The 14,300-nt window shown below is 40.5% G+C and overlaps 1 protein-coding gene across 1 annotated transcript in view; it reads left to right on the top strand.

Moving 5' to 3' along the window:
• Positions 1–14,300, top strand: part of LOC134678767 (protein nervous wreck) — a 52,638-nt gene that overhangs the window by 23,970 nt on the left and 14,368 nt on the right. The window contains exons 10-13 of the mRNA XM_063537466.1: positions 1,591–1,827; positions 2,899–3,034; positions 4,410–4,573; positions 6,546–6,695. Of these exons, the coding sequence (XP_063393536.1) occupies positions 1,591–1,827; positions 2,899–3,034; positions 4,410–4,573; positions 6,546–6,695 (687 nt within the window). The remainder of the gene's footprint in view (positions 1–1,590; positions 1,828–2,898; positions 3,035–4,409; positions 4,574–6,545; positions 6,696–14,300) is intronic.

The raw sequence follows: 14,300 nt of genomic DNA, 5'->3' as shown, positions 1-14,300 counted from the left end.
CGTGTCCTCCTTTCATTCATTTGACGGTTATTTACACAAATGATCAACCCGGGATGATCAACCTCTCGTGTGCCGCGATTATATTTTTAAATAGTTTCCTCGCAAGCGGATCCGATAATGTCAATTAGAATAAACCTTAAATAAATTCAATAATTACCAATTGAAGTGTACCTTTAGGTACATATTGTCAGAATACTCGTAAAGGCAGAATAACGAAACCCGAAGGTACGAATTTGACAAGTCCGCCAAATCTGCCCTGCGAAATTAGGCTGTGTCCCGAGGGGCGCATCGCATGAGAATGACGTCGTGATTGCAATCAAACTTGTACGCGTGCGAATGCATGACAATGAATGAATTTATGAATACGGTGGCAGTTTCGAGAAGGCCACTGGCTAGCTGGGATTATTATAGCTCTGCACAGATAACCAGGATCGGTTTGGTTTTTCTTTAATTCAGGATCTCAAACAAGAATGAGATATTAAGTAGGTGTGCTATATTAAATATATTAAGAATGGGTCACTCACGTATCACGCACGGGTCACGCAGTCTGCGCAGGTCCGTCACCGTAAACGCAAGCTCCTGATGACACTCCTCGGTACGGAGTGAAACATGTCGAGCGTTTTTCGACTTAAAATACGTGAGTGACCCGTTCTTAATATATTTAATATGTCTGTGTCTCACTGAAGTTTTGTTAAGTAGGTATGCTGTTCGAAAACAGTGCACCAAATAACATTATTGAGAAAGAATCACTTTATCCAGCGCTGCTTGAATATTCCATATTGCCTTGCTGCCTGTATGTTGTTGTATTTCGTTCGGTCTGTCTAGTACCTTATTTGACCGTACTTCATTATTTACTTATTTGTGAGAATGGACAAGTTTTTACTTGTAAGGTTTTACGGGAAACGCTTTTGCGTTTCAGAGTAGTCTGAAACGAAAATACAAAGTGAAGATTCACTATGCCTATAGTTTTTCCTGGAACCCTTTAAATATAGCACTCCGCGTTCTCGTAAGTAGGTATATGTAATATTTCCAGTTGTGTGAAGCGGCGGGTGGTGCCATTTATTGCAATTAAGTAGCAGGTTATTTACAAGGAATACGTGTACCTACACGTAGGTTAAGTCTATCGTTAGTCATTTACTATGCCGTTGTAGATCTATTGTTTGTCATGATAAGGCCTTCACGCAAATAAATGATTTATGTTACGGACAGCGGCTCAGTGAATACTATTATAATTTTATTTAGAGATAAACAATCCGCAGCATTGTAAGATAACCAAAATGATCTGCGCACGCTTCTACTCTTAACATAAAAGTTGTGTTCAGATACCTAATAATAAACACCTCTGCTGCTGACTGTAGGTATGTGCGCATCGAGGCTTTACATAATCTTATTTAATAAATAAAAGTTCAAAATTAAGATAACTCAAAATGATTATATGATATGATATGTTCAATTCAACCAATAAAAATTGTAGTAAAAGCAGATACGAAACTAATAAGGGACCTATGATTTTCAAGTGAGGTCAGATATGGCTTTAAAATCAGAAAGAAATACAGTCCTTATAGATAATAATTCCTTGTTTGTTCGTAGACGGACCCGAACGACCCGAACGGGCCGGACCTGGAGACGCGCATGGACGAGCTGCGCTCCAACATCCGCCGCTCCGAGACCTCGAAGGCCAAGTACGAGGCGCGGCTCGAGTGCCTGCGGAACAGCAGCGCGCCCGTCGACGAGTGGCTCAAGGAGATCGACCTGCTGGCCGTGCAGGACACGCTGCCGCGCAGCTCCAGTCTGCTCAGCGTGAGGACCGACGCGTCCGGGGCTGCCGTGAGTGTACATGTATGATAGCGAGGTGGACGAGTGGCTGCAGGAGATCGACCTGCTGGCCGTGCAGGACACGCTGCCGCGCAGCTCAAGTCTGCTCAGCGTGAGGACCGACGCGTCCGGGGCTGCCGTGAGTGTACATGTATGATAGCGAGGTGGACGAGTGGCTGCAGGAGATCGACCTGCTGGCCGTGCAGGACACGCTGCCGCGCAGTTCCAGTCAGCACCTCCAACGTCATTTAAAGACTTATAAATCAATAACAAACAACTCGATCATAAACGTCTTACATTTCTCGTTACTATAATATGTATATAAGTAATATAAGTATACGTATGATGTGTACAAGGAATCATGTACGAGGCGTGGGCGGGACAAGGTGCTCACCCACTACACTCCCATCACTATATTAAGTAGAGGGAGGCCTTGATGCTTGATTCCTCAAAGTTCACGCTCGGAATATTTCATTGCGCCACCTACGTAAGCAACCCACGCCTTACTTGATAAATATTGCTATTTATGAAACACGCGAAATGGTTGAGCTTTATTATTATTTTCACGTTTAAATAAATACTGGGTGTGGCCTGTAACATGAGCAAATAATTAAAACATAGATTGTACTCCTCAAACGGTGACACTTTTGTTGAACAACTTTAAAAAATTATGAAGTATTTAGACTAGGTAGTCTTAGGGATTTTTCATACAAAATAAATGTTATCTTCAATGGACGCCATCGCCACGCCATATCATTGTGATTGACGTTGCTTGTCACGCCTTAAACATAACAAAATTCGCAATACATTGCGTCTTAGAATAAACTTTACAGCATATTAAAAAACAAACCACAAGTTATTTTTAAAAGTTGCTGAACAAATGTTGGTCAGTATGAGGAGTACAGCCTACAGTCTAATTTTTTGCTCGTATTACAGGCCACAACCTATTAAAATAATTATCGTGATATGATTTTACTTAATTCCAGTATATCGTATTACGTATATTACGAATACTAATACAAAATCCTCATATTGTAATTTTTTTCATCTTTACAAAATGAGTAATGTCAGCGTATGTTCCAGGACCAGCCGAGCTCCGACTCATTCTACGACAGCGACAACACGGAGGGCGAGCAGGCCCCGGCCGCCTCCGTGTCGGGCCACCAACGGACCACCTCCGGCTCGCAGCACGAGGACGAACACGACGAGGAGGTCGACAGTAAGTGCGAGTGCAGCGATACTTATAAGGGTAGCTCTGCCATCTTGAAAGTTTAACATAGTGGCAAAGCAGATGAGTAAGTGCAGAAGTTTCGTGTTGAGCTTACTGTATTTGGTTTTATAATTATGATACACTTATATTTGTTTTATAGCCTGACAACAGTTTATTTAACCCTGAGACAGTGTCGCTGCAATAATGTGCGTACGTCATGTATAGTCGGGGTAGTGGGCATTGGCTTCATGTTGATACTCGTATAATGTCAAAACATTGCTACGGGGCCTACCGGTAAAAGCAAAAATCGAAACATACATACATACATGTAGGCCTACCAACAAGCTCTTATGAATCGTAATTAATCTTAATCTAATTATTAGTCTTAATCTAATTATTAGAGCAATTTATTGATGGTTAATATTATTCCATGATATCATTGGATTATTATACAGATCACATTTAACACTAAGAATTTCACAAAAGGACCATCAAACATAAAAAATAATTGTATAAAAAAATACTAGTCTAGAATTTCTAGAATAAAAACTAAAGGTCAAAAAAAAATTTAGATAACGAAGATTTATTAGATAACGAAAGTCGATTTTCTTGTTTCGCGGTAGGCCATATGTGATTGACGTGACGTGTGATGTGTCAATGTGGTTTGTTTATTGTATATGCCACAAAGGTGCCACCTACGCAGAGCTTTGCCTAATATTCCCTATTTATATTACCTATTCGTCGAAATCTGATTCTAAATATTTAATATTAAACCAAACAACTAACCAGTTCAATACAACCGCACTATAAAATGTCAATCCCGGTCATATCAACAACCAACTTTAAAACATTGTTTATTGGAATGCTATGTAATCCTTCGTCTTTTTTAAGCTGTAAGTATTTGATTGCATTCACTACAATTTTTTTCGCATCTTTGGATTTTTTTTGGCATTTTTGTAATAAAACCGTTTATATTTGAATATATTCGTAGATATTTTCTATTTGTTTACATCGGTGACATTTGATGACATCTAACGTTCGTTGTCAAAGAGTACTTGTTGCCAGTAAAAGAAATTAGTACCATTGAAAATCCGCAAAATGGCGAGGGTCAAATAAACTGTTGTCAGGCTTTACATAGAATTACTCTGTGATTAATGCATTAAAAAATATGTAAATTACTTCTCAGTTTTTTTACCTACAATAATACATTCTTTTGTCTTTTATCGAGTTCCCAAATCTAACCAGGCTCAAACCCAGAGGCAAAATGTAAAGAAGGCCTCTTTATTTGTGTGTAACACAGGAGAAGGGAGGGTGGTTGGTTGGGAGCCTCCACCCGCGGATGATTCTCGGGAGATCGGCTGGAATACAAGCGTTTCTTCCGCAGCGGCGCTGGAGGAGGAGAGGATGCGCATGGAGCAGCTGGCCGTGGGCTGGGACGACCCCACGCAGGTCAACTGGGGCGAGGAGCCGGAGGCCGAGGCGCCGGCCGCCGGCGTCGAGGCGCCCGCCGCTCCGCTCTACAAGTGCACCGCGCTCTACTCCTACACCGTGAGTTCCGTACACGTTACTCCCACAGCTGGAGGCGCGCCTCATGGATCTGGTCAACGGGGGCGAGCAGCCCGAGGCGGGGGCAAAAATAATTCTACCTAAAATATTATTTATTATAATAAAAATATTTAGGCTAAGCTAAAGTAAACGAAAATCCCCAATAAATTCCAATTATGAAGAGTCTGTTAGTTAAATATATATGCGGTATAGGAGAGACAGATATAGGTACAGTTGGAGCCAACTAACCAACGGGTACTCCTCGAAATTGCTATTCGCATTCAACTGACATAATAGGGGGTATTTATGCACAAAACGCAACAAGACTGGTTGTATAAGTTATCAAAGCCAATAGTCCCGCCAGACTAATTTAAAGGCTCCTCTTGTGCAATTGAAATTGGAAATGTAATACTGTGATGCATTTGGAGTGGTATTGAATCGTAGCCACGTACCTTTATTATGATCTAATCGGTATTTGAAATTACTGGGCGTACCTAAACACGGAACGGCACAGAAGATTATTCAACCGGGTTATTTTCTAAATGCGTTTTTTTTTGTGTCCGAGATGAAAATCTCAAATTAAAACACTCGTGCCCTGTCCGGAACCTGTTTTTGAGTACAATGAAAATTCCTATTAATTAAAAAAGTAAAATTTTCGTGGCCACTATTTGAATTTAGAACTAATAAGGTAAAACTGGTCAGTCGTTGGATCAATTAAGTTGAAATTTGGTACCTACACATACCTATGTATGTAAATTAGTGACCCAAAGACGGCATGTTTTTTTTTTAAATTTAAAATACATTGGTTCGAAAGGTATTTCAGAAAGTAGCCAAAACATGACCCCCCCCCCCTTTATCTCCGAAACTACTGGGTCTATCATTTTGAAAAAAAATACACAAAATAGTGCTTTAAGTACCTATAGATGACAGGAAAACCTATTAGAAATGTGCAGTCAAGCGTGAGTCGGACTTATGTACGGAACCCTATAAACGCGAGTCCGACTCGCACTTGGCTAGTTTTTTTTATATATTTTGAGTTAATTGAAGGTACCTACTACATTTTTACTTTCATATTTTGATAAAATCAGAGGGTTAACATATCAAAATAATTTAAACGTGTAACTAAGTTCAAACGGCGCATTCTATTTATCAAAGGCCGATTTAGTTCCCCCGATAGAAATAAGCACTTTATATTAGAAAAGCAGAGTAAATGTATTAATTTTCTTAAGAGTTTCTTCAGACGAGTATTTCTTTTAATGAAAAGGAATTGACGGGTTAAGTTAGTTCTCGATGGGGCTGATCCGATCTATACATGTCAGTCTATATTAATCTCAACTCGGGGTTAAGAGCCAACAGGAGTGGTCATTTCTCCATACAAACGTACTCTACTGTTTCCTCCGTGGGTTTTGATGCTAGAGCAATGATTTTTTCAACACAGATTAATGCTTCCGTTAGCGAGACGGGTATATTTACCTAAAATATTTCAAACTCAGCTCCTGTTTCGTCTTACATTTGTTGATTAGAATTGGGAACAATTGATCATTTCAAGCTCTCTAAGCTTTCCCATTACTCGCTGAACCTATTAGCGCGGGTCAATTTAATTCTACGCAAGTCAGTGGATAGTGGATCATTAATTAAATATGAATTATTTACTTAAATAGACAGGTAGTGCGGTTAAGTTATGGTCCTCACATTGTGACACTGAAAAATACTGAATTTACCTAGATATGTTATAAAGAAAATTAGAAGCCACCCGTTTAACATACTGCAATGACAATGCCTAGCTTTACCTTTTGATATGCACGTATGGTGGGAATGCCTTATCTACAGTCAAACCTGTATAATGTTTTTATATATTTAAAATATTTTTTTTCTAGTTTTAAGTTTAAAAATTTGTTGTTCTGTAAGAATATATTTTAAATAGCAAAATTTTGACTTTTTTTTTACTTGATTAACGTTTTATTTCCTCTCGCAGGCCCAGAATCCAGACGAGTTGTCGATCATAGAGAACGAGCAGCTGGAGGTGGTCGGCGAGGGCGACGGCGACGGCTGGCTGCGCGCGCGCAACTACCGCGGCGAGGAGGGCTACGTGCCCCACAACTACCTGGACGTGGAGCGAGAGCAGGTCAGTGTGTGGTCTCATGTGTGCTACAGCGACGTAAATAGGGTATATTCTCCTACTAGACAAATCAGTTTCTTTTTTATGGCTCCTCTACACGATGAGCCAGCGCCGGCCACTCCAAGGGACGCATTTATGCGTTAGAGCAGCGGTCGGCAACCAGCGGCCCGCGAGCCTCCCTGGCTAGTTTGTATCTTGTATTGACAAATGAAAATGTCTGATAATGTCATAAATATTAACAAAGTGCGGCCCGCGTCCACTTCGTTAACTGCTATGTGGCCCTTAGCTACTAAAAGGGTGCCGACTGCTGCGTTAGAGGGAGCAAGTGATATTGCTATCTCATTCTACCGCATCGCTGCGTCCCCTGGAGTGGCCGGCGCTGGCCCATCGTGTAGAGGAGCCATTAGAACTATCAAAACGATAGCTAATATGGAATTTATATGAAAACTAATATAGACGTCACATTCAACTCACCTACTTTTTATATTTCGATCCGATTTATTAAACAGAAATTGTGTTTAAAAATTTTCGTTATTTTCTAATATAACGAATTGACGATCCAGCTGCTTTTGAAGAATACCGTACCTATTTAAATAATCTTGCAATAATCTTGCTTGTGAAGCAAAAATGTGCATTTAGAATTATTTTTGCGTCATTTTCAAATGGGGCTAGATAAATTGTTGCTTCTTTCCGAGTGTACTTATTTGTACACAAAGGTTAGATGTTCACAATGCTGATTATTTTCTTGTCTTTATATACTGCTTGTTGTTCAATTGTGGCAAAAATTTTGCAACCTATAACTGGCTAGGTAAATAACTAACATTAGGTATTACGTAAATTGGATATTTCATCGCTTCGAGAAGCCATTGAACACCAGACGTTTCTCCACCTCGAGACGGTTGTTACAGCCAACTGGGCTATTGAAGACTCCACTGATTACAATTTACAATAAGTCCACTGATAAGAAACTTACATTGAATAATTTTACGGTTTAGACTCACTTGTTTTTAGTCACTCGCGCGACATGTTTCGGAGAGCCTAGGTTTCCTTTCTCAAGCACTAACAGTGCGAGCAGCGTTCACGACAACCGTGTATCGCGTACCAAAAAAAATAAAAAAACAAAAAAAAGAATAAAAAAACATTATTCAATGTTAGTATGTCTCACAACAGTTTAAATTCGAAGAAACTTACAATTTATTAACAGATTGCTTTATGCATAATTAGTTTACTAAACTTCTTCTTTATGCGGTGTGTAACTGGTTACAATTTATCATTGCATGGCATGTGGCGTTGTAAGCGTATCATCTATTAGCTTCGCTCAGTACAAGTACAATCCCTACTCAGAGGCGTAACTCACTGCAGAGGGCGTACCGCGAACCACGTTCGACGTGTTGCCTCCCTGTCACACTTACGTACGAATTTACAAGTGCAACAGAGAGGCAACACGTGGAACATCGTTCGCGGTAGGCGCTCAGGTACTACAACTACTATACAGGACCTAACAGATAACATTTATATAAAAAATATCGCGCTAGGTACTGACATTCGGTGGACCTTATATTTGTAATTATGTACATATAATTATTTCACGCAACGCTTCATAAATAGAATATAAGTAAATACCTATAGTTTCTGTTATAGAATAAAACCTATAAAGGATGCAAACATCGAAACTCTTTTGGGTTTTCAAAAACCGAACTACCTTCTTACACGTCTTACATATAGGTATATGATAGGGGGGATCCGTTTAATTCGGTACCGGGTTCTGATTAGGAAAAAGTAGAAAAAAAAAATTGACATGTTTTTTTATAGGGCGTGTGGGGCATACAAATGCCAAAAATTGCCTGAGATAAAAAAAAATCTTCGATTTCTTGTTAATCAAAATGCGACACCGAATATGCCCCCTTAAACGGATGCCTAATATTTGTGTTACACCTGTATAGACTGTATAGTGAATAAGTGGTTTAGTTAGACACCTCTGTTCATGTCCAAACACGTTGCAAAGATCTAGAGTACAAAGACGCAGCATGAAGCAACAATACATATTTATTTTTACGATACACAGAATTGAAAAGTATATTTAGGTAATTTGTAGCGAATATAATATCGTTATGGGGCTCTTCTATCGTTATGTGCACGCAATCGTGATGCCTCTAAGTGGGAGGGATATTTTTACTTGTTATTTTTATCTGTTATTTCGAATCACACGGATTATTGTAAATTATTGTAGGCTCAAATCTTCGTGTATGTACCTACAGTCTGTATCTTTAGGTATTTAAATAAAAGTAAACAAACAATTTTTACGTTTTCGGGTAGTTATAAGATTTATTGGTTAACCAACCAAATACAAAACCGCCTGGATCTGTCACTGAACGACCTGACTTTAACCTACATTATTTGATCGTGTAATATTTTCATCTACCCTCAACTGGCTTAAGGAGCCATTTGAGGGGTTTAACAGATTCCTTACTTCCTGAAACTTGAAACTTTAATTCAACTTATAGGTACACCAATATGTAGGTAATCCATTAAATGTAATATACATATGTCCCGTAGAGGATGGGAACGCCGCGCTGCCCGTAATTTCCCGCAAGCTTCCGCGACGGCTTTCATTTCCTCGCATCGTCTTGAAACGTTCCGGTTCCATGCAACTGCTGCGTTTTACGTGCAATATACATTTTTAAGTTCCCGGATGCTACCGTACTAAGGTTAAACAATAGATATTGGATGAAATAATTGTATTTGTATATTGCAATAGTTTTTATTTTATTTATATTGAAAGGTTCGAGGAAGCCGATTTGATTGAAAACAGAATGTAAATATCGTGATTCTGTCCATTTTGCTGTATTGTTTAGAATAGAATAGAATAGAATAGTTTTTTATTCGTAAACACACAGACAACAGACATACATAGAAAAAAAAAAAACATAGTGAAAAATAAAGTGTCACGAAATGGTCCCATCTCAGCATGTTGCTGGCGACTTCCAGCGCTGATCTTCCGATTAGACCATCAAGTGAGAAATAATCACGGAAGGTAACAGACAAAAAAAAAAATTAGTAAAGAAACATAAAATAAACCGAAAAATAGATTACACACATTTTACACAGCTAATACAAAAAGAGATGAATTAAGTACACGGATTAACCGATCGTACTTGTACAATCCGGTCGGGTCACATCGTGGCGCGGCATTAAGCGCGCATAACTAGCGCCAGCGGTAGCTACACGAAATTAAATTCGATGACAGATTTGACAAACAATAAAGTGAGTGAATCTAATATAATATTATGTAAAATCTCAATCAGTTTTAACTTTTTAGTCATGAAAACAATGTTACAAAGTTGGCTAAAATATATAAACAAAAACAACACCAAAGTTAAACAAATAGAAACATAATGAAAATGACACAGATAAAAAGGATGGCGTGTCGGGAATGGTGTCGACTCCTATGCGGAAGGAACAAGAACATTGTGGTAAGTAACAAAATTTACAATACAATACAACAACAGCAAGAGTCTTGACTACAGGCAGCTGGTTTCTAATCTGCAGGTTTCCTGGTTAAGCTGGTGATTGAGCATATACTGTTTGAGCTTTGTTTTAAAACTATATATATTTTGCAGGTTTCTCACTGGGGGCGGAATGTTGTTCCAACAGCGGGACGCAGAATATTTAAAGCTTCCTCGGAAAGCGGTTTCGCGTTTGTATTGAATACCCCATTCTGCTATTTGTTTATTTGGAAATATTTTAAGGTACCTATAATATTTGTTAACAATAATAGTTATACGATAGTAAATCTTATCAGTCCAAAGCGTGGACACCGATGATACTTTCATATAAATGTCCGGTTCGTTACTTTTAAAATACCTAAGTATTTCATTATCGAGTTAGTTATATAAAAAAACTTTACCAATTTACTTAAATAGCTTCATTCGGTTCCTGAAATTCATTTACTTTTGCTCATACGCGCACAAAGACACCTTTGTAAAAACGGACCCGTAAATGCACGATGCGGGTATGAAAATATCTCCGGGTAATAATTGAGAGAGGCCTCGTGCCTGCCGTGTCCGGGTGCGGGGAGCGTCTATTGTGACGCCGGAGAGTTTTTCTCCTCCATTCCATCGATGCACTTAATTAGTGCAGTGCTCTACATGTTTTGATTTTGCAGAGGCCTGCTTACTGAAAGCTTTATATTGGTTCGACTTATATGAGTAATACTGATCAAATAAATGTTATCAACTTCAATAGGCTATTCTCGTACTAGTCAAATCTTTTTCATTTTTAAAATTGCTAATAAGTATGGAATTTATATGAAAACTAATATAGGTAGTGCTTGACGTCACGGTCAACTCATCTACTTTTTATATTTCTATCCGATTTAAGTATTAAGTAGAAGTTGTGTTTAATAATAACTGATATTTATGTTTAACTAATAATTACCAATGATCGTAACTTTTACAGCATTTTTGGATATAAACAATTGCAACCCTAATGATTAATTACGTTAATATTAACCTCAATTTACCATTTCAGTTGGAATTATCAGGGGCGTAACTAGGGGGGGGTTGGAGGGGGCACGTGCCCCGGGCGCCGTCCAAGGGGGGGGGGCGCCAAAATGGGCAAAAGACTACCTCTCCACCTAGCCAAAAGGCAGCAGGGAAACTTTTGTCAGTCGTATTTACCACCACTGTGAAGTGTGAAATGCGCATGGTATTCTGGCCCACAGCGCAAAAGCGAAAGCCGATCTTGTAGGTACTCTTTTTGCCTCGAACTCGACCTTGAAAGACGACGGTAGCGCCCTACTGCCCACCACCCCGCAGTGCGAATACTCTATGCCAGAAACTTCTATCAAGCAGAGGGATATTCGGCGGGAGCTGCTATGCTTTCGTTTTATAAAGGCCTGGCCAAACACAGAGCGCGACGCAGCGCCGCGTCCGCGCCGCGTGATGCCGACGCGATGCCTGGTCAAACAGGGCGCGCGCCGATCGCGCCGGCCTCACGCTCTCAACACGCCCTCATAGCGCGCGTGAACGCGGCGCGGCCGCGCGGGAACGCGGCGCACCGCTCGCTGCCTAACGTCCGATCCTACTGATGTGACCTTGCGCGATGCGGCGGGCCGCCGCGTTCGCTCGGCGCAGCGCTGCGCACGCGCCGCGCGGACGCAAGAGACCGCGCGGCGCGGGGCGTGACAGAAGCGGGGCGTGATACCGGCGGGACGCAGCCTGTTTGACGTCGGTAACCTGTTAGCATGTGCCGCGGTCGCGCGGCGTGGACGCGGCGCGGACGCGGCGCTGCGTCGCGCTCTGTGTGTGGCCAAGCCTTAAGGCGAGCGGGCCGAGTGCTTCAGAGTTATGTCCCGTGTTAGCGCGTCTTTTCCGTTAGGGGTCTCCTGTCGAAGTTACCATCTTATGGACTGTCCAAGAGACTACCTATGCAGGCCCTTTGTCCGGCAGGCGCAAATGAGCCGTAGTAGACGGAACCTAGCCGCGTAGCCAAGATGCCAATCGCTTACGCTCTGTAGCGATCGAAACGCAACTGTCACTGTCACACTAATAAGGAAGAATGATAGAGAGACATAATGCTTTTCGTTGTCGAAGCGATAGCGATTGTAACCTTGGCTAAGCCGGCTGCTCCAATAGCTGCTGCTGCTGCATATCTGTGACATGTTGTCTATCGACGACATTCATCGATATGCGGACGACAGTACTATACAGAGATAGCTAAAAAATAACTACATTCCCGTTGCCAGGAAGGTTTTGGGATTATACTGAGCAACTTTTACTACGGGACCAACCCCGAAATCTCCCATAGAAAATGGACCAGCCAAAATGTAGGAACAGCCAAATTTTTTTTCGCGACTTAGGGGTTGGACTCATAGTAAAAGTTGCTCAGTATAATCCCAAAACCTCCCGGCAACGGAAATACAGTTATTTTTTAGCCAACTTGTATACAGGCTGGTCCAAACCTTGACGCCCAAAAAATTTTTTAGAATCCTCGTCGTGGGTTATCATAATATTATACCCCATGTACGAGTACCTACATGACATGTTAGCCGATTTTTCGTAGTTTTCGAGACTTTTAACTTTTGTTAAGAAATTCCAGTGTGAAGCTTTGCTTTGCTTTTATTCCTTCTTTTAAGTCCTTAAAATCGCTTGTATTTTTTATTTATTTAGGCACAGATGAATAAATAGTTGCTTGATTTAGGTAAAGGCACATCTAAGCTTGACATGCTTGAACATAAAATTTTGTCTTTTTTCCCAACTCCGCCAAGTGAGGATGCTGATTTTTTTTAGCAACTGCGCCGTTTGTCAAGGATTATGTTACAAAAAAAACATTTAAAAAAGTTCAATAGTTTTTTTTAAATACATTAATTGCTTCACCCCGGAACTTCTTAACAAAAGTTAAAAGTAATAAAAATCATAACTCGAAAATTACGAAAAGTCGGCTAACATACATACCTATTTTAATAGCCCACAGCGTGAGCAATGTAAATAAAATTTTGAACGTCAAGGATTGGACCACCCTGTATAACACATGCCGTGCCAACATCACTCGGTCTGTGATACTAGAATGTCGTGAAAAACCTGTGTCAGGTATCGAGAGCGTTCTATCCAGAGTTTCGGTGTGGGATCGGGACAATTTAGTCCAATTCAATCCCACCAAGACTCAATTTTGCGCGTTTACCGCTAAGAAAACCTCATTTTTCAAGGCACAACCCTTCCCATGTCAGGGAGTATTGGGAGCCTCGATCGGTGTTGACATCTCCATCAGTGACGTCCAATAATTTTTGCTCCATGCTGGGTAGGCTGCACTCGTATCCAAAAAAAACTCGGTGTGCTCAATAAAAGGAGGCGATACTTTACTCTGGGGTAGACTGATCCCATATATTGAGTACTGCTATCACCTTTGGACAGGACCACCTGGATGCTGCTACCTTGGACCCTTCAAATCAGTCCAAAGGCGCGCTGTACCTATGAATAGTCTACGATCCCAAACTCACAAGCGATATTGAACCCTTAAGCCTAAGGAGATCTCGAAAAAAGAAGTTTATAAGTTTTAAAATGGTCGGCAACGCGCATGTAACACCCCTGGAGTGTAGACGTCCATAGGATGCGGTGACCGCTTACTATCAGGTGGGTCGTAAACTTGTTATCCACCGATGTACTAAAAACATAGGTACACTGTATTTGTCTAAATTAAAAGTAAAAAAATATTTAATAAGCAAAAAAATAACCCTTTCGTTTCGTTAGTTCATTTCGTTTGGGGGGGGGGGGGCGCAAATTTGGTGTCTGCCCCGGGCGTCATATCCTCTAGCTACGCCACTGGGAATTATTTCTATACCAATTCCGTTAACACCACTCCGCTGCACCAAAAATGCTGGAAAATGTACGATGACTGATAATTACCTAGTGGTTTATTACGTGCATGGTGTGAAAGAATTTATTTTAAATATAGGAAACATCCGTATTGTGAAAAAGTATCTTGGATTTATATTTAATTGGGTTTTATAACAATTTCCATGGAATAGTTTTTCTCGTTTCAAGAGCTACGGGGATTTAACGAAAATAGTACATTTTCTGAATTATAAATGGCCGTCGCTGCCTGGGAAATTGC

The sequence above is a fragment of the Cydia fagiglandana genome, chromosome Z (genome assembly GCF_963556715.1).
Source record: "Cydia fagiglandana chromosome Z, ilCydFagi1.1, whole genome shotgun sequence".
NCBI lineage: Eukaryota > Metazoa > Arthropoda > Insecta > Lepidoptera > Tortricidae > Cydia > Cydia fagiglandana.
Note: the sequence above shows the minus strand (reverse complement) of the source record. Positions and strands in the feature narration are given on the sequence as shown.